General features: G+C 38.3%; 1 protein-coding gene across 15 annotated transcripts in view; it reads right to left on the reverse strand.

Annotated features, from left to right (window-relative positions):
- Nucleotides 1–22170, reverse strand: part of ELAVL4 (ELAV like RNA binding protein 4) — a 158824-nt gene that overhangs the window by 44162 nt on the left and 92492 nt on the right. For 14 of the 15 annotated variants that reach the window (XM_081055324.1, XM_081055322.1, XM_081055326.1 and 11 more), the window contains one exon: nt 8201–8441. In XM_081055324.1, the coding sequence (XP_080911450.1) occupies nt 8201–8441 (241 nt within the window). Of the gene's footprint in view, nt 1–8200; nt 8442–11891; nt 12013–22170 lie in introns of those variants that run through there. The other variant, XM_081055316.1, reaches the window with a different exon arrangement.

The raw sequence follows: 22170 nt of genomic DNA on the forward strand, positions 1-22170 counted from the left end.
CAACGACTGTGGGCACAGACTATGTCTTATCCTCTTTGGCTGCCTCACCGACCCTGATGTAGATAGAATTTAAGAGAAGAGAAGGAAAGGGAATAACTTTTATTTGGTCTGAGAAAGCAGACACTAAATAAATACTGTTGGCTGATTGAAAATGTTTTACAAATATAAAAGCCTTACACAAATATATGGTCTCTATCTGAATTTATCTTCTCTCCAAACTAGAAATATCTTCTTCCATCAAAGCTCAATTTGGGGACTATAGAAAAAAAGAAAAGGCAACTTAAAGATCTTTAGTTCTTACAAGGAATAAAGACAGATACAGAGTTCACCAGTTAAGAGTAGTGAAAAAGACATGGAAGGGGGCGGGGGAGCAGACTGAAAAAAGAAATCACCACTACCACACCTCACAGAAGACAAGAAAAAAACGAATTTCCCATTAACACATTTCAGAAAGCACTCTCCTCATAGCCTGAAGCTGATGAATTACATTTTTAGATAATGCGTGGAAATTTCAGTTTGACATTACCTTCCTGCTTAGTTCCTAGTCTCAATCAACCAGGTCATTCTACAGAGAGAGGTGGGGAGTGAGAGAGTGAGTGTGGTGTGGTGTGTATGTGTTAGGGGAAGGAGAGGACACTGGGTGAACAGGGAATTGGTCTTATGAACCAAACAGTCAGCTAAAGTACAGAAATAGAAAATCCTTAAAATACCCAGGCCTGATTCACATCCTAGGTAAAAATCCTTTGAGACATCTCTCCTGGGATGTGAGAATACTTTCCTATGGTTTTGAGTTTGGAAGCAGGGCAGAATTGTCTGATTTGGAAGTGAAGAAGAAGAGGAACATAGCCAGGGGGCAAAAGGAAAGCATACCTGGTCTGTAATCCTGACTATTACCATCCTGGGAAAAACACTGTGTTAACAGAAGCAGAATGAATCTGCACAAACTCTAAACCTCACAGCTTCCTCAATTGCCAACCTGTCCTAATTAGAAGGATTGGAGATCTCTGATTGCCCTTTATGGGTGTATAAGAGGCACAGTGATTACATGGTTTACTGTTTGCACTTAACGTTCTGACACTCTTCAAGTACCCCTTAATAAGGCAGACCTCGATTCTCCCATTTTGCAAGCCCATTAGGCTGCCAAATCTTCTCCATACCTAAAAATTTTCCATTCACCCCCAACAATAATCAAACCCTCTCTGCCCAACAAATCAAAATTTACTCTTCTGCGTGGAATATGAATAAGATGACTGCAGTGATGTGATAAATAAAATGACAGATGCAAATCTACCTGATTTTCCTCTGAATTCAGGAGAGATACATTGCACTGTACCCAAGCACGTTTTTAAAATCAGCAGCAAAATGTACTGATAAATGCTACTATTTCCTCTACCTTTCTCATTACTAACGAGTATTCCTCTGATGTGCCTGTAGAAAAGTTCATTTAACTAATCAATATCTTGGGATTTTCTTGGCTATGCATAATTGAGGCTGGGTTTTAACTATGCTTAAATTTAAGGCAGCATCCCATTTAATATGGTGCTTGGAAAAAAAAAAAAAAGGAGAACATAGGAAAGGGTACTTTGTGAAGAGAGAAAATCTGAAATTAAGAATCATTCCAAATCTATTCTTCCTTGTTTAGGTAAGCAGTGACCTGTTTAATTAAAAAACAAAACAAAACTGGTATTTATCATTTTTAAATGCAGAGTGTACTCTTTTCCAAAACAAAAGATTTTGAACTCTAATTACGTTTTCCCTGGACTACAAGGTGTCGTTCCCTAGGTAATATAAGCGGAGTTGGTTTGTAAATGGGAGAAGTCAGGTCAGTATTTTTAGGGAAACTGCCAAAGATAAACTATAAATTGGACAGCTCACAGTCAGAGAGCCCTGGGTTCAAGTCCCTACTTCCCTATTTGGAAGCTAAGTCATCTTGGCCAAATTACTCCATTGCTCCTTAGTTTCTTCATCTGTAAAATAACTGTCTTGAGGATTACATTAAATTCCCTCTACTGATCTCAGCATAATGCTTAGCACATAGGAGGCCATCAATAAACATTGGCTAGTATTATGAATCTCCAAGAAATCCCAATTTACTACTTTTTTATTTTTAAAGTAATCTTTTTAATTGAGTTATAGTTGACATACAATGTTATGTTAGTTTTGGGTGTACAAACAGATTTGATACTTTTATACATTAGGAAATGATCACCACCAAAAGTCGTTACCATCTGTCACCATACAAAGCTTATTGACTATATTGTATTATTGACTATATTCCCTATGCTGTATGTTACATCCCATGACTTACTTATTTTATAACTGGAAGTTTGTGCTTCATAATCCGTTTCATCTATTTCACCTGTCCCCCACCTCCCTCCTCTCTGACAATCACCAGTTTGTTCTCTGTACCTATGAGTCTGTTTCTGTTTTGTTTTGATTTGTTTGTTTGTTTGTTTGATTTTTTTAGGTTCCACATATAAGTGAAATCATGTGGTGTTTGTCTTTCTCTCTGACTTAATTCACTTAGCATTATACCTTCTAGGTCCATCTATGTTGTCACAAATAGTAAGATTTCATATTTTAAATTGTTCAGTAATATACCATTGTGTGTGTGTGTGTGTATCACATTTTGTTTTTCCATTCATCTGTCAGTGGAAACTTAGGTTGTTTCCATATCTTGGCTTTGTAAATAATGCTGTAATGAACATGGGGTGCAAAAATCTTTTCGAATTAATATTTTCATTTCCTTCAGATAAATTCCCAGAAGTGGAATGTTGGATGGTATGGTAGTTCTATTTTTAAATTTTGGGGGGAACCTCCATATTGTTTTCATAGCGGCTGCACTAATTTTCATTCCCACCCACAGTGAAGTAGGGTTCCCTTTTCTCCACATTCTTACCAATATTTTTTGTTTGCTGTCTTTTTGATAATAGTCATTCTGACAGATGTGAGGTGATATCTCATCGTTGTTTTTATTTGCAATTTCCTGATGATTAGTGATGTTGAGCATCTTTTCATGTGTCTGTTGGCCATTATATGTCTTCTTTGGAAAAATGTCTATTTAGGTCCTTTGCCCATTTTTTTTATATTGAATTTTTTTATATTGAGTTATGTTGTTTTTCATATTTTACATGTAAGTTCTTTATATATTTTAGTTATTAACCCCTTATTGGATATATTGTTTGCACCAATTTACTTATTTAAATGAGTTACTATTTTTAAAGTATTTAATATTGTACCCAGAATACATGTAAGTCACACAAAAACATACTATCATTTTTATTTGTCTTTGCTGGGTGCTGTAAGAAATTATGCCAATAAACTCACCTTAGGGCCAAATGCCCATTTCAGAAGTGAATTCAAAGCACTTTGATATTTTAGGAGCCTTTTATTTTTTATAAAGTTATCTCAGAAGAAAAACTCAATCAAATTCTTATAGTGTCCCCGTAAGTCCAGTTCCTTAAAAGCATATGAGCTAACATAAAGCGATCCACAGCCCTCGTTCTCCTCTCCGTCTTCCACCCAAGAGACTATTCCATGTAATGCTTCTGGCCTCAGTGCTCCCACAGACTCTCCTTCCCACTGCTGTTGTCCATGTCGCACATCTCATCTACCGAGAGGGACACACAAATCCAAGGAGGACAGAAGTTACCCAATGTCATCAAATCAAAACTGAGTTGGTTCCTTTAATCAGAGATGTGACCCCAGATACAAAGGCAGTGGCAGAGTTTTCACCCTGATGTCCACAGGACAAGAGTCAAGGGTCTTTTTTGGCCTTATTCTACTTTGTCCACTGAGTGATAACATTAATGAAGCCAAAGGTGTGTTATAAAGGAAGAAATGAAGAGATGAGTTAGAGGTAGGGTTTAGAACATGCTGTCTTTGTCAGTTGGGGTATGCCTCTAACCAACTTATTAATAATTTTTTTGGTCTGCTTCACTTCATCTGGCAATGCTTCTTCATATTCGATACTGCTTCCACTACTGCTTCCACAGAGACACATCCGGGCTCTCCTTCCTTTGTCCAGATCACAGAAGGATAAAAGAAGGTTTCTGTGCTTAGACTGGACTTTCAGCTTGAGTCCTTTGCTTTTCTTCCCTCTACCTAAATCCTAACCTCATGTTTTAAACCTTCCCCAATAGCTCCAGCTAACACAGACCTCAGCCTTTCTCAACCATCCACAGCCCTGTTTCATGTACCAGCCATTCCCTATATTCAGTTTTATACTTGATAATATTCAGTTTAGAACACGTTGTCCTCAAAAACCCTTCAGAGCTCTCACTTGCCTAAAAGGGATAGAAAACCATTCTTAAAAACTATACTTCTTGGGCACATGGAGAGTGACATTAAGAAAAAGTATAATTCTTTTTTATCACTGTAATGCAAATAATCACACACTCTAGACAGGCAGATCAAAAACATTTGTTGTATACTAATTGATTTCTGGGATTTTTCTTTGTTCTTTTTTTCTCCTTTCTCTATTTTCTCTATTCCTTTTGGAGAGGGGTGATAACAAGACAGACAATTATAAAAATGCAATTCAACATTCCAGCTCTGCTGGCCTAACTCTATCCTGCCTAAGCCATACGCTTTCTCTCCTAAAATATTGATCATCTAGGAACCTGGATTCAGTAATGCAATTTCGATGCATGGTAAAACAAAAAGGCAACAAAATAAAAAATAAGAAACTGCAGTCCATGGGAGTAATATAATTTCTACCAACGGTTTGGTGTTCTTTGCCTGAGTTTCTAGGTTGCATGAATCCTTGAGGGCCACAGTCCACTTCCCTTGCTCTCCAGCAGCAGAGGTTGCAGGTGGATAAAGGAGAAAAATAAAGGACATGGCTTCCAGTGACATCACGTATTCACAGCTGCACGAAAAAGCAACTTGGGACACATGTTTTTCTCTCCTGAGTACCTAGATTATCCTGATAAGTGTCCTTTCCCAATTGGAAAAAAAAATCTAATATCTCTGAGAAGATAAGTAACAGAGATGTCCAAAAGCACTGTAAGGGAATCTTAAATCTGGCACTTTCAATAAATTTGGCTCTATTCTGAAGTCTGAGTTGTATCCCCAGAGGAAGATAAATATTGTTATCTTTGCCTCCTGTTCTACACAAGAGCCTTGTTTAAAGCCATAGTGCATACTAGATAGACTCCCCAGAGGATGGCTAGCAACTACTCAGAGGGACACAATGTTTCATTGGGTTACAATGAGGATTAGGCAGGGATCTTCACTCAGCACAGGCAGGGGCACCCTGCACATGCTTCTGGATAAGATCATGCTTTTGGAAATGGGGGTGGGGAGGTGAGTCCCAGCTCCACCACCTGCTAATAACTGTGCTGCCTGGGCAAGTTACTTAACAGTGCTCTCATAGAAGAAAACGGAGGCAGTTCTCAGTGTTAAATACGGTATGTCCAGTGCTTAGCAAGTACCTGACATAGAGTAAGTACTTGATAAATGATAGCAATAATGTCCTCAGCACTCCAGCACTTAAGTCCATGCCTAGATTTCCTCTATGTGTTGTCAAACACATGACAACCCACAGGAGTGAACCTAGCCTACTGGCAATACCATCAACAAAAAGTCTCTCTCTCTTTCTTTCTCTTCCTCTATCTTAATATCTATCCATCCATCCATCCATCCATCCATCCATCTATCATCCATCCATCCATCCATCCATCCATCCATCCATCCATCCATCCATCCATCCATCCATCCAATAACCCTAGAACCTTTGAAGGGAATCTATTACATTCTCTTAGAGAGTGGTTTGGTCTGGAAAATCTTAATCTTGAATTCTTATCTCTTTGCCACTTCTCGCTCCCCAACCCTCCACCTGGATATTTAGAACTCCCTGTAAACTTCACAGGATTGAGATGCATTGAAATCTGTAGGAGGTGTTGAAGAGAAAAGGGGGGACTGGGATGTTTAAAATCAGGGCAACAAAAATACCTATGATGTCATTTACCCTGACTTCTGAACCACCAGCAGCAGCCTTTCAACTTGCCTGGTGTGATACCTTACCTCTCCCAGCCTATGTTATCACTTACACCAAATGTTGGCCTTAGAGGGTCTTCCATTAGAGCGATTCCCACTCCTTCCTCATCTCCCCACAGCCCTATCTCTCCCTTCTTCTCTGACTTTTAGTGTAGCCAATTAAACCTGAACAACGGGTAGATGGAGGAAATATGCTGCATCTATGGAATGGTACAGCAGGGACCAGTTTCACTGTTAATTTAAAATGCTAGAATTAATTAGGTAGTGTAAATGAAGAATTTAATAAGCACTCTTTACAACCACAAGTTCTACTTTTATTAAACACTGCTACCAAATGAGGGCAAATATCTCTGGTCTCTCTCTATTTCCTAGCTCATTCCCATAAGTTCTCTGTAAATAAAATTCTTTTTTTTCTTTGCCTGAACTTTAAAAAAATGCATAATTATAAAATTTATGCCTGAATTGTATTTCTGCTTTCAACCCATAAGCTTCTTCTTTAAACTCAGATGCTACTGTGTTGCCCCGAAAATAAGACCTAACTGGACAATCAGCTCTAATGCATCTTTTGGAACAAAAATTAATATAAGACCCGCTATTATATTATGTTAGATAAGACCCGGTTCTTATAGTAAAATAAGACCAGGTCTTATATTAATTTTTGCTCCCAAAGACATATTAGAGCTGATTGTCTGGCTAGGTCTTATTTTCAGAGAAACACGGTATTGTATGTCTTTGCTTGTGCTAGAGAGGGTGCTAAACAAACCAAAGTTGACAATTTGGTTTTGTATACCAAATTAAAGGCTGTCTTCAAAGCTGTCACTCCTATTCAAATCTACTCGGTGAATTACCAAATTAGCATTCTTTCAGTAAAGGAATCTGCTTGTTTAAAACATGTATCTTTAGAAAACAAGGAACAACATCATGCATCAGTATTTCTCAAAAAAGCACACTACAGTTCTAGGAGAACTCTTTTGAAAAGGTGATTAATAATATTCACTAATATAGCTGGCAGAGTCCCTATTTAGAAGGTAAGCCTACACCAAAAATACATTTTCTATACAGGAGTGGGAGGAAAAATCATACGGTTAACTGGTTTTAATTTGGTTTGAATTATCACCCTATTATATAAAGATTATTCAGTAATCTAAACATTGGCTTTCTGAGAGCATAGGCAATTCTGTCAAAGAATGGATGATCCAGTGCTCTGGGATAAGATCATCAAAGCCCAGGTCCTATTTGGAGACTTTGATAAAATTTTTCGGTGTTAGTCACTCTCCTTGACACATACTAACTATAGCTATAATAATTATAGCTGTGGTTATTGAGAGACTGCTATGAAATAGGCATCGTGCTAGGCAGTGTATATCCAGTCTCTTATTTAATCCTAGCAATAAGCCCTTTGAGATAAGTATTATTTTCCAATTTTACAGATGAGAAAATTATGTTTGGAGGGTTATATGACATATTTTTGGCAATTATTTTAGTTTTATGGTTTTGTAAAGTATTTAATTTATATGGGGGACAAATTTACAAGTGAATTAGAACTGGAGAATATATAAATAGCTACATGCACACATATACATTGGATTCTCTGATTTAAAATCAACATGATGTAGCTCCCTATTTTAATTATAGAGTTTTCTTATTTAGGCCAATTGGTCATCAATTAAACTATCCAGAAAGAGGGAAATAAAAGCCAACACTCAAAAATGACAAATTCAATGAGGCAGTTATGACTTCCTTCCACAAGTCCACTATAGGCCTCATTTAAAACCCTGTCTCAGAAATATGGAAAAACATTGGACACACACAAACCAAGTGTTTGAAAAGAAAGGAATAAATAGATAAAAAACCAGCATGAAGTATAGGAAAGGTGGAGGGCAGAACTAAAGAATAAAGGGAAGGGGTGTCTGATTAAGAATAAAAGGGGATAAAACCAACGGGTTATTTCACATAAAGGTAAGGAGAGGAAGCTCCAAATTCTTCATCTGCTTTCCAGTCCTACCAATCGTAGTGTGGCTTCCTGTAGTGCACACACATGTATTAGTTTATGACTGTGCTTACACCATCCTTGAATGCAGGCTCTACACTGCAGACACTCAGATGCATTGCTATTCATGTGCATTGCTGCTGAGGTCTACAATCTAATGGAACAATGTAGCTGTGTATCCACAGGCTAGAATATTGAAGAAGAGCATACCTGTAATTTTGTCTCTCACGAGTTTGCAGGATTCTATTTCACCAATGCTCCCAAAGAGACTCCTGAATTCCTCTTGGGTCATATTCTGGGGTAAATAGTTGACTATGAGGTTGGTTTTGCTGTCATCTGTGGCCGCCCCTGTCTGCATGGGAGAAGGACAGTTTCTATTGTTGCTGGAGGGTCCATTGCTTGTATTGGATGTCGGGCCATTTGACACCTGAGGCTCCATGGTGCTAATTATCTAAACAAAAATAAAAATAATAAAAATAAACTTTTTGAAATCTCAAAGACATAATTAAAATCTCTTTCAATATTTCATTTAATTTCATTTTTTGAAAAGAAAGAGAACAAGATAAAGCAAGATGGAGCAAAAGAGACTGGGTTGTGAATATAGCCAATTTAGAAGCACGTTTCAAACCAAAATGTTAAACTCCCCTTGCTATTTTTAGGCTAGCCCATAGATTTTGAACACAGACTAGAATGCAGTGGGAACTCTCCCATTATTTTGTTAATGAAAAGCTAATTCCTGTTTTCATTACACAATCACTCTCAGAAATGTATACTTAAGCCCCACCAAATTATAATTAAAATGTAAAGTAATAATCATGATTAAAATTATAGTTCCATTAAAGCTGAAAAAAAAAGCTAAATATAGAGGGCTACGCTCACAAGATCAAATACAGTACCTGTTTGTTAACTATCTCATAAAGTAAAATGACATTAAATTAAGTAGGACCATTCCATATGGGAAAGGTTTAGATTTTCACTGATGCTTAATCACTGATCAAACTTCGAATTTCATAAGCACATGCTAGGGAGCTACAAAGTCATCTCATGATATTGTGACCCAAACACTTTGTTAAGTTTCTCCTGGACCACTAATAAAAAACATGAAGGAAAATTTCTCTCTAGGTCTCCACCTTGCATCCAGCACATTCTGAGGCTGTCCGCTCACACATTACTCAAAAAGGACCTCCCCTGGATTTCCACAGATGTGTGAACTGTTCCAGACAGCATACAAGGGAATAAAGAGATGAATAAATCTTTGTTTCTACCTTCCAAGAGTTTACTGCCCATAGAGGACACAGACAGGCAAACCGCCTGCAGAAGGACAATGGACATGTCCTGAAGGAGCAATTACCCAGCTAATAAGAGAGGGCATTCAGGGAAAGTATTGAGAAGATGACGGTAGAATGAGGTTTTATATTGAAAATGGCTTTAAGTTCACAGAGCCAGGTCATGAAGATGCCCTGTATGGTATGAAACATGGAGGATCACAAAATTTCAGAGTCAGAAGACACTTAAGGGAATGAAATCTAATTCAAAACTCTCACGCTTGAGACGAATTCCAGATACATCCAGCAACTTAAGTGGGGCAGAGTCTGGGCCTGTACTCAATTTTCCTGGCCTCAAATGCAGCCCATCAGTCCCACTTTTCCATCCTGTCCTACCACCATCCCTTACTCCTTCATGATATGGCTTCCGTCTCCTATGAAATTGATCATAAACTCCTTAGAAAAGGAATCACATTCTGCCATTCACTAGCTGTGTGAGCTGGAGAAGAAACTTGGAACTCTGAGAGACTTGGTTTTTCTCATTTCAAAGATGCAAACAATTCTGCCCGCCTTGCGAGGTGGTAAGCAGGATCTGGTGACATGATGTATGTAAAGCACCTGATTAGTGGTGGAAATGTAACTACAATCACTGATATTTATTAAAGTCACTCTGCCAATCACTTTAATAATTGTGATTTGGCTTCTCTTACTGACTTTTCACAAGATAATGAGAAATATTCTAATATTCTCTACATTTTACATATGAGAAAACCAAGGCTTAGCAGACAACTGATAACTAGTAGCTTACATTATTATTACCATTTGGCTGCTCAGAGAATTTCAATATAATATACATGTAATGAAGTATACAAACCTTAAGGGTACAACTCAGAGAAGGTTTACAAAGTGAATACAATTCACGTGTGAGGAACCAACTTTCAGATCACAACGTAGAACACGACTAGCACCCCAGAAGCCTTTCTCGTGTCCCCACTATAGGTATAACCACTATTACAATAGGTAACCACTATTTTGACGTCTGATCCATATTTGTTTTGTTTGTTTTTCAACTTTATATACCTGGCATCACACAATACCTACTCTTTTATGTCTTTTCCTACATTGTGTCCGGGTGTCATCCATGTTGTTAGATGTAATGGTAGGTTGTTCTTCATTGTTGTAGAGAATTCCATTGTTTGAAAATACCACATTTTATTTATTTTTTTTTACTGTTGATGAACATTTGGGTTGTTTCCATTTTGTAACTATTATAGATAATGCTGCCATGAGTATTATGTACATGTTTTTTGGTGTACACACACACACACACATTTCAGTTGGGGAGTCTATGTTGGGGATCATAGGGTATGTGTATGTTCAGCTCTTGGATACCATCAATAGTTTTGCAAAGCGGTTGTACTAGTTTACACCCCCACCAAGCAGAGTATGAAAGTTTCACTTGCTACACATCTTCATCAACATTCAGAGACTTTTTTGTTGTTTTTTGTTTTTTATTAATTTATTTTCTCATCTGAAGCACAGTGGTATAGTAAAAAAAAAAAAAGAATGAGTTTTTAGTCAATGCAACAGATGACTTAAAATTCTAGTTTTATCACTCATTAGCTGTGTGACCTCAAGCAGGTTACCTCAATACTCCAAGCCTCAGTTTTCTCTTTGTAAACTAGAATAAAGTTTATCGTGCAAGGTATCTCCAGAATGAGAGATCACATATGTATTTATTACATGCCTAGAACATAAAGTACCTAGAGACATCACAACTATTATTCCTCATCATGCCTTGCATAGGTGAGTATTATTCTAATTGCTTCCTCTTCTGATGATCACAAATGGGAAATGAACAACTCCCTGCCCCCCAAAAAACACTCAAGAGGAGTCAGGGAAATAAGGCATACTGAGGATGGCAGGGAGCTTCTAAGATTCTTCACCATTATGCAAGTAACTTTTATCATATCACCAGAACTTCCTTCTTGGCCTCAGGTCAACTATAAGATTCTGGAAGGCTGGTCCAGACAGGAAGTAGAAAACAAAGAGTTCCTGAGAAGAATCTTAAATCAAGCTGTCCTCAGCACTCACAAAAACTGCACCCAGAAAACACACACAAAAAAAACCCAAAAATTGTATTCAGCTGTTCTGCAGTTGAGGCAAGGGTCCAGGAAAAAATGAGGGCACTGTGCCCAGGGGAGGGGGTCTTGCTAATGGAGGTGATGAAGAGCATCACAACTCCTGGATCGGGGCAGGTGTCTGTTCTGCCAAGCCGTCCAGCCTCCTGGGTCTGTGGAGTGCCTCCACTTGCTCTGCGGTCTCTCTCGCTGCTTCAGTGAGTCAGGTGTCCAGGCAACACACACACAGAGCACTGCCAACTTGGTAAGTAACTTGAAAAACAGTTTATCCAATTCAAGAGGCGTGGCTGGCAGAAGCACAGAGCTGCCCAACTACTATATTTTGTTTTAATGGCAAAAAAGCCAGTCCCATTATCTATAGAACACCTTCACTGCTCGCCACCTTTCTCTGGTTACCCTTCTTATGGTTCCCCCACAAACACCTAAAAAATACCCTTCATTGTGGTAGCTTTTTGTGTGTTAATGATGGAGTACAAAGAAGAATGTAATTCATACCTAAGCACGTTGAGACTCTGTGGGACCAAGCCTGTTAAAGGTCATCTGACAGTCGGCTTCATCTTTTGTTCAGTGGATGCTCGCCTCACAGATACATGTGGTGAAAGCCAGCCACTTGTCCACGTGAATATCTCACAGGTCTCCCTGCTCCAGAAAGGTCTAGGAAGTATCAAGTCTGTAGCAAAGTAATTTTAGTTCCTTAGTCAGCTTTCTGGATCTCCTGACATCCTGTGTGGATTTCCTAATGTATGTTGACTCCTGGAGTTGAGCCCCATCTGTACATCACACAATCTGAATTGGGCCGAAACCTCAGAAAAGGAGCCATGAGATGAGATGCCATGTTTGGTGCTGAGCTACTTCAGCTGCCCAAACCCATACATTAGGCCAAGTCATTCTCGTCTGATAGAGATGGAGCTCACGTTGCTCTGCACACACACTACACAGTTATCCTTTTGTGTATTCAAAAATAACTGATAAGAATACACATAGGCACACACAGGATTTTCTCAACAATGTGCAGTTCTAAAGTTGAGAAACATTTGCAAATGTGTTAATATACCTCCTGTAAGAAGACCCCTCACTGGTCTTAATCACACATCCCAGGGTATAAGACAGGCTTATAAAAAGAATCAGAAATGTAAAAGGTCAGAATTAAATCTGACATACAAGTGAACCAAGACAATTATAAACCATTACTTGGAAAATTAGGGAGGTTGCCAAGATATCAACTTATCAAACCCAAGAATATGAAGCTTTTTAGGGTGACATGCTAGATCTGAAAGAAAGGACATCTGCAATCTATACTTGTGAGACAGACCAGAGGTAAACATGGGTTACTAGGAAGGATATCCTCTGCAAAATCAGCCTGGCTTTTGATATTTTAACAGTACAATTTTCATTGCAAATAAATATATTAGTTATTCAAGTGTGCATATATATTTTAATGAAACATTTTGTGTGGGCCTCACAGCCAACTTTGCAGCTGACCAGGTTTCAAACCTCTGACTTGCCCTCCTTCCCTCTTCTGAACAGCAATTGAGAACACAATTATCGTCAGCAACGAGGATAGAGCATTGAGGAGGTTCAGTTGACTTCAAACTCTAATGGTTGCACAAAGCACCGCATTAAATCTTTTATGTTCCTGTGATATATTTTAAGAAACATTATACAGGCAGAAAATTTCAGGGATAAACTATTAGAGCCGTGCACAATAACGTAGGCACTCAAATCCTGTCATTGTAAATGTCGATGGTTTGAATGACTAATTACTCACACTCAACACATTAACTTCACCCCTCCCACCACTCTTTTCTGCAAAATACACAACAAAAGCAGGAGGGAAGGCCTCAGACATGCAGCTGCCTGATCATCACTCAGGGTCGTTTATCTTTGTGGAGAGGAGGTAAGAAACAGAGGCTGGGTCAGCCTCTTTCTCAGGGTGCTCCTGAAAAAAAACAAAAAAGCCCTTCATGGCTCTCTCTGCCCTTCATGGCTCTCCCTTGCCACAATCCTCGGTCCTTCCCAATGGTCCCAATTACCTGTTCAATCACATTTCTCACTATTAGCCACCCACGGCATCTGTTACACTCTTTCTGGACATCCCAGGTCATATGCACATGAAAAAGGGTTTATTTCCACTCTGGCTAGATCTGGGTATGTTAGATGAATAGAGATGGAGCCCCAGACACTATGCTAGGCCCTGGGCATACAGAGATAACAAAGGCAAGGAGCTGGCTCTCACTGAGTTCACAGTGTGGATGCCGACAGATATCAGAGAATAATCGGGGACCACAGACTCCAATCCCATAATTTTAATGACAAGGAAATTGAGGAAAGGAAAGGGGAGTTAACTTGCCCAAGGTCACACTGCTAGTTAGAGGCAGAGATGGGACTTGAGCACTCTTGTGACAATGCAAACATGGATGAGGGTTTACTTCTTTTTTTTCAGGGAGGAGGTGAGGGATGGCCATATCATAGAAATGCACTTGAACAGAGGTGTGGAGAGGTATTCTACCTCCGTCCTTTCCTGAGTATAGCACTTTACAGTTCACAAAGAATAATGACCTAAATAAACTCTGAGCTGTATGGTACAGAGACCATATCTCTTTTGTTTATCATAGTATCTCCTGTATATAGAACAAGGCCTGACAATTAGTAGGATCTGGATAAAGGACTATTGAATGAATGAAAGTCCTTGCATGTCCGATAGTTCACTAGCTCCCTCAAACAACTCTGTGAAATACAAGCTACTACGGTATTAATGTCATTCCCTTTTTACATAAAACCAGACAGAACACGTATTGAGTATTTATTATCTGCCAGGCATACATTTGGATATTATTTTAAATGCAGAATTTAAGAGGTGTTCGTTCAAGCAGGAGGGCAGAAACTTTGGCTGACATTGATCCCCTAGAGAACCTGTTGAAGCTTCTGTTCTTTCTCCCCAGAGACGTATATATGCACGCAACATTTTACATATACTAAAGCGAATCTTTCATCTCCTGATTGAAATCCCCAGATTGATTCTTCCCAATCAAGCCTGAGACATTTTTGGAGCACCCTTGTGTAAACCAACACTCCTTTTACTTCTTGATAGGAAAGTTTAGAACCCCACTCCTGCACCTTCCCCCTTACCCACCCTCCACCCCACTCCTCATACAAGGTTGGGGGAGAACTGTTAGTTGAGCATGCTGGCAGCATTTAACCCATTCTAAAATTCTAAAAATGTACTTGAGTACTAAAGTACTAAAAATGTATTTAAAGCCCCCTTTCATGTTTCTCCCATCAGCTCATGAATTCCTTCCACCTCCCTTTTGTCCCCACTCTTCACAAGGTTTTTGTTTGCTCAAGTTTGGGGGAAGTCCGGCTCGAATTACAGGGCTAATCCTCACGACTGAGGACAAAGTCCTTGTCATGCCCACCCCCCTGGCCCCCCGACCCCGCTCCGAGAGCCACATCACAGGGGCTACCAGAGCCCCTACACCAAGCTGTAAGCCACACCTATCCTGTCTCTGCTCTAGTGTTTTCCATAAAAATGACAGTCGGACAATAAACTGTAAGGTCTTACATTTACATATCTTAATGTAGTTTACACTTTCAGGATTTACTTCACGAGGCAAATAAAAGAAAGGTTACAAGTTTACATGACAAGAGGCTGCCCAGCTGCAGAACTCACTCACTACTGACAAGCATCACCCCAGAGCCCGGCGCAGGGCCCTGTACTCTCAACACGGTGCTCCTGGCAGTTCTCGGCTTTGGTTTTCCTGGGGAAAGCTGGCCTCCATACTCGATTCAGGCCAAAGGATCAAGAAAAAAGAACCCGAAAGGTCACAGGAATATGCTGTTTCTTTTCCAAATACCGTCCCCTTTACTTTGAACACCCTCAAAATGTCAGCATTCCTAGAAACTAGAAAGATGCTAAAGGAATGTACTGATTGCAAACATGTCTCAGGTATGAACATCTGAGACACACACATATTTTATTAAATATTTTAAAGAGTATTTAAAGGTGTTTTCTTTTACCACATTGGAAGGACTTCTCAAAATTTATGTATGAAGGCTAACCCTTATGTAATAGAACAAGCGCTCCCAAGAGCCTGAAGAATAATGTTTACCAAGGGCAGTCGCTGAATCAAACCATTAAAGAAATAGATTTAAATTATTCATGAGAACAAAAATAAAAGTCCTAATTCTCTTTGTAGGCTTTTCCCACTTAACCCTTATAAAATTCTGACACACAGTATGTTAAACTCTGGTGGCACAGCCCAGACTACTGCATCTCATCCACCTTTCAAAAGTCTGAAAAACAAATCCCCAAAGTTAGGAAATTACACACCAGGCTCTGTGTTCCTGAAGATAGATAATATTTTTAAGAACAATTCCTCACTTCTCTTCTTGCTCATTGAAAGATACTAAAAATGTCCTTACAACCTCCCAATTTCACATGTTTTGTTTGGCAGTTAATGAGTTCTGTTTTATTTTATTTTTAAAATTAAAAAATGTTTTTTAAAATAATTTTTTCAATTAAATTTATTGCAGTGACGTTGGTTAGTAAAATTATATAGGTGTCAAGTACATTTCTATAATACGTCATCTATAAATTGCATTGCGTGTTCACCACCCAAGGTCAATTCTCCTTGCATCACCCTATGTTTGATTCCCTTTACCCTTTTCTACCTCCTCCTTCTCCCTTTACTCTTTGGTAACCACTAAACTGTTGTCTGTGTCTACGACTTTTTGCTTATTTTGTTTGTCTTGTTCATTTGTTGCTTTCAGTTTTATATTCCACATGTGAATGAAATCATATGGTTCTTGACTTTTACTGTCTGACTTATGTCGCTTAGCATGATAATCTCAAGATCGATCCATGTTATCGCATATTTCTTTAAAATTTCGTCCATCAGTTCATAAAATCCGTACTATTCCCTCCTTTTCAAAAGGCTTTAATTCACTCAAGCCACTTCGGGTTAATATATATCTTCCTAAATGCAATGTCTTCCTAGTTATGGTTCAACTGGGAAGGAGACACATGTTATTAAGGGGGCCCAAAAGGAAGGGCTGAGATCAGTGATCTGATCACTCTAGGTAAAGGGGACTTGGGAATAACTGGCCCCCTGAACCAAATTATAGGTAATAGGGACTCCCAAAGACCCCTGAACCAGGGGAATCAGGGCTGAAGACTGCATTCATGTCCCCCAAAACTATTGGTACCAAGTTTCTGCAGATTCTGCTGGAAGGTAACTAGAAAACTGAAAAAAAAATTTAATTCCAACTGGGGAAAACATGCTGACAGTTTAATAACACCTTTGGGCAGATGCACAAATAACCTTAAAGACCTATTTACTCTGGGAAGTTATGTGGTGATAAAGTCTCAGCATATCTTTAAAACAAGTGTATTCAACTCAAGGAAGTTTATTGAATGCTATTATAGACCAAGGCATTGTTCTAGGAGTTGGGGAAACAAAAATAATTTGGTTCCTGCCCTTGAGGGTTCAAGTTGGGAGGATAAGAAGGAAGGTGGATAAACAAATAATTAATTAAAATAAATTGTATACATCAGCTTCTTTTAAGCAATCCACTCCAGAGTTTCTTTAATGACTCTCTCTCCTCGCCAAAAGCACACACTATAAGAAACAAACTGTTCTGACACTGAGCTGACAGTCCGGTTTCCGATTTGAATGCCCATGTCCTAAACTAATGACTATTTGTAACAAGGAGGTAAGCTTGCGGCATTTCTCCTCTGAAATAGCATCTCTTTCACTGGAGGTGAACGTCAGGCAGCCAAAAGTATTCTCAGTGGTGGTAGTTAGGGCTTTTAAAAAATCACCAGCCACTGGAGAGAAGAGTAGGTATTAATACTTAAAATAGCAGGGCCAGCATGGATATGAAAAGCATAATAAAAATTTAATTTCTCTTAGGCATTATTCTCAAATTAACAGAAAACCAAATTTTTAATCTTCTTCCACAGACACATCACACACCTTTCTCCTCCTAAATAAATATATTAGCCTCCTTTATATCTTCCAGTATTTCTTTAAAGGCTTTGGTTTTGGCCGAAAATGATTTCCTGGTATGTCCATCCTGGTAAAATCCCTAGGCATTTGGTTTTAACATACTTTTACAGCAAACTCTCCAGAGCTAGGTATTGCTTGATCATCCAGTTCCTCATAAAGATGAGGCAAATTTTCCTTCACCACCCTATTCCCAACTCAGTCCTCTTTTCCAAAATGGCCACTAAATAAATACAATCTCAAACTTTCAATCAGCTTTCTTTATGAAAGGCATATTTGAAAAAGACACATGTTTTCATTTTAATATAAATACAATTTTGTGGGCAAGCTCTCAGGCTTCCTGCAAAAATATTATCTCTGATAAAAAAAAAATCAATTGGAAAACAATTCCTTTCCCATCCTATCCCTTAAGCCCCCAAACTCTGAATGTTTAATGTGGACAAAATAATCAAAATGCCTAATAATAAGCTACAAGTACCTGTTGGGATGGGAACCAGTTGTGATGGTAAATACATTATCTTCATCTTCCATACAAAGAACATTAATGAATCATTTGTAAAACTGCCCACAGACTGATTAAGTCAGACTTGTCTTCTGATTAAATGCATAAATAATAGCCAATGGCACAATTCATGTAAACATAAATATTGCATATTTATAAAATGCCTGGCTAGTGGCTCAGAGTGTGAGCAAACTCACTGAGATTCAGCTGTAAAAGCAATGTGTTATTCTGTACCTGTATCATGGGTTACATCTCTGAATTGGTTTTACCGACACAGATTAAATTCTTCAGAATTCTACATAAAATGTTTTTTATTTTGAAAATTAATACTTGCTTTCTTAACACAGCTAGAGTGGAGACGAGGAGGAGAGCGGAGAAAAATTGAGGGAGTTAGTATCTAGAAAAATCTGCATACATCAACCCTTTCTTTGTTAAGAGGAATTGTACAATGCCAATGGCTCTTCCATTTATGCAGTTCAAAGGAGAGAGCCTATTTGGAGGCATTCGGAAGCTAAAGATACTGAGTGAAACAAACCTGTTCTCAGCATCTCAAGGTATGTATAAGTAGCCATGGTAAATTAGACCCATGGACCATTCACACAGCCTCATATTGTATCTCCATGTTCATTAGTGAAAAGATCTTGAACATTGGTCTGCAAGGCTAGTTTTCATTTGAAAACTCTTTCACTTACTTCCTTTCTTCACTTTCTCCTTCTCCTTGGCCTGACAGGAGAACTGTATCCTTCAAACTATCCCAGAGAGGCAGTTGGACTACTATTCCTCCTGGACACCCTCTGGGAAGGCAGATGGGTGCAGGTAAAACTGGACTCTGTCAAATCAGTGTTGGGGAGAATACAGACCTGAGTTGGGAGAAGTGTATCTGAATGATTTGTGGACAACATGTTTACAGGGGATGTAGAAATTCAAGGTTTACAACTGTCAAGCTTTAAGGTGCAATGAAACAGACTCTCTCATTGTTAATGGTGGAAATACAGAGAGTGCCAAAAAAATGTATGCACATTGTAAGAAAGGAAAAACTATTAAAATTACGCTGATGGTAACCACTTTGAGCACCTCTTGTAATTGCAGAAGTCAAACTTGACTTGTATTCATCTTTTGTTATCAGTATATATTGAATATTACAATTTTAATACAGGTTTTTCCTTTCTTAAAGTGTGTATACATTTCTTTGGCATCCTTGGTATATACTGACCCAAACTTTCTGAACATTGTATTCATGTTTTTGGACCAAATGGTCCATTCTGAAGCTCAGAAAAAGAATCTAAAATTCTGTAGACCAAAAAAATATGCACAATAAGATATATTAAGAAAACTGTATCCAGAAGAGTGAAAAAATAGAAACAACCTAAGGGCCTAACAAAGGGGATGACTAAGTAAGTTATTGTACAGCTTTATGATCCAGTATTCTGCAGCTGTTAAAATTATGCTTATAATGGGTTTTTATAACATAAGAAAATCTGTATGATCAATGTAGGAAAAAGGCGAAATAAAAATGGATTATCTCAATTATATAAACATGCACCAAGGGGGAGGGAAAAATAAAAATGCTAACAATAAATGGTTAGATGAGAGGTGATTGTTATACTTGTTTCCATCTTTATTTTCCATTTTTTTTTGGTTTTTGTTTTACAGTGAAAATATAGTCCTTTTACATCTGAAAGAAAGTTAAGTTTTAAAAAAGAAAGAAAATGTCAAGTCCTTCAAACCAGCTTGGAGCCACAGTATTAAACATGATTCCATCTCCTCCCAGAGCCTTTGTGCAGGATATCCCCTTGACCACACTGTTTGTTCCTGCGACAGTAGAAGACACATAGGAGCCCAAATGAATAAAAATTGCATTCTTGAAACAGTCTCTGGTTCAGTCTCCCCTTCACCTAAATCACTGTGTATTTGCAAGGTTACAATCTAAGTATGCCTCATCGCCTGGCAGCAACCTTCACAAGAACAGCAAGGAGAGAAGATGATTTATAAGAAAACCATTCCCTGGATCAGGGAGTGAAAAGTACTGATCCGTTCTAAAAGCTCCTGCTGACAAACTCTGATATTATGAACATTCTGCACTTGGACAAAAGCTCCCACTTTTCTTAATTACATGGTTTGAGCAGGAGCCTGCTTTCACGATCTGCCCAATCACACAACAGCCATTTATTTTCCCAACTGCAGCTGCCAAAATTTCCCTGATCTCTGTTCTGTGCTCCATCTTCAAGGGCATCTTGTGAATGTATGACACTGTCAAGCAGCATTCCATGCCATGCTTTTTAGGTCTCTCTCTCTCTCTCTCTCTCTCTCTCTCTCTCTCTCTCTCTCTCTCTCTCTCTCTCTCTCTCTCTCTCGCATAAGGAGATCCTCCTAATACATATTCATTTAAAAAAAAAAATCTCATGAACAAGAAGTAAAGTGGAGAGGCAAACAAACAAACAAACAAACAAATAAATAACAAATACCAAGTATCAGAATATTTCTGTTTATTTTGAGGCAAATACTTTATTATGACTAGGTGAACCACTAACATTCTCTGTCCTCTGTGTGATGAGTTTGCTTTTGTTTTATGGACTTTGCATCTTGTAATTCATTGGGTTCCTTCTTTGCAATATCGCTAGGAAACGAGTGCCAAATCTATAGCTCTCTGTGTGTAAAGACAGAGCAAAGGCCCTCATTGCACACTAACTTTACATCTAAATTTATCTTATTTTTAAATTCTCTTAATTTTCCTTCACCTCAACTTCCTCATTGTTCTATTTTTAAAAATCTCCTACTAAATGTATTTTTATGATTTGCCCTATAACAATAGAACCTTTTAGATTAGAACAAAGAATAAATAAATATTTTGGTCTTTACAAACGATCTTTTATCTTTTTCATAATAGGCTTTTGAAAGCTCACTACTTCATAGTAATTGGGCAAGAGTCAAATTGGCATTTTAAAAACTCAGCAATACTTTTAAAATTCAGTAATACTTTTAAAAACACATGATAATGCTTCCAAATTTTTACCTTTATATTAAAATTCAAACTGTGTAATATATAATTCTCAGGCCTTTTAAGGACTAATGAACACCCCCTACCCACAACTGAAGTTAGTTTAGCTCTTAAAAGAAGAAAAGCTGTACAAAGGAACAAAAGCCAAGCTAAGTTCCTTAACATTAATGAGTTCCTTTGATGGGCCAGAAATCATTATGCTAAATGCCAACAATACCAGGAGAGAAAAGGGGTTCCTGCCTGTAAAGAAGTAAATAAATAGTAATTACTATATAGTGTCATAAAATATGGTAATGGAGACATATATAAAAGTGCCTATCAAAGTCCCTGCTCAGAACATGGCAAAGGCTCAATAAATAGAGGTCCTGTGATAAAGCTGATTAAAAAGTGCTCTGGGTTATACAGGAAAATGTTTAGGCACACAGTTAGCATTAACTCTTTCCAATACTACCCACAATTAGTACATAATAAACAGTGATAGGTGTCTTCATGTACATCACTTAATTCTCCCACAACTTTGCAAAGTAGATATCACTCCCGCATTTACAGCTGAGGAAACCTAGGCTTGAAGAAGTGAAGTCACTTTACACGTGATGAAGAAATGGGTCTTCGGTCACTGTCCACTGTCACTCAGCCAGAACCGCAACTTGAACTCAAGTCTGAAACCAAATTCTCTGCCCTTTCCTAAACCTTCAGGTATGAGGAAAAAGTTCCCATCACCATAAAACGCAACCCAGGAGTAGTAGAGAAAGTAAATGATCTGATTAAAACCATTCTAGGCTGTGTAACTGATATGAGTCAGTAAATACTGACGAGTAAATGGATCATACAGGAAGATCTTAATTCAGACTTCTACGTAGTGGAATGGAAAGAGCATGAGGTTTTGCGTCCTATTTGGGAGACCACCTCAGGGATACTGTGGATACCTGATCATGGCATTGTACACCAGAAGCTAAACATTAATGAATGCCAACTATAATTTTATATATATAATGTGATGGTTCAGTGTGAGGTCGGAGGGATAGTGGATGGGGGCAGGGGGGTTCACAGTGTGAGGGATATAAATGATGAACGTCTAAGTATTACCTTGTCTTGTACACCTGAAACTAATAAATAAAAAAAAAAATAAAAAAATAAAATAAAAAAAAAAAAAAAAAAAAAGAAAGAAAGAGCATGAGGTTTGAAGTTGATCTGATCTGGGTTTGAAACCAGCTCCAGCCTTGACCTTGGTTTAGCCACTTAAGACTCTCTGAGATGCAGTTTAAATTT

This window comes from Rhinolophus hipposideros, assembly GCF_964194185.1.
Source record: "Rhinolophus hipposideros genome assembly, chromosome: 8".
Classification (NCBI taxonomy): Eukaryota; Metazoa; Chordata; class Mammalia; order Chiroptera; family Rhinolophidae; genus Rhinolophus; species Rhinolophus hipposideros.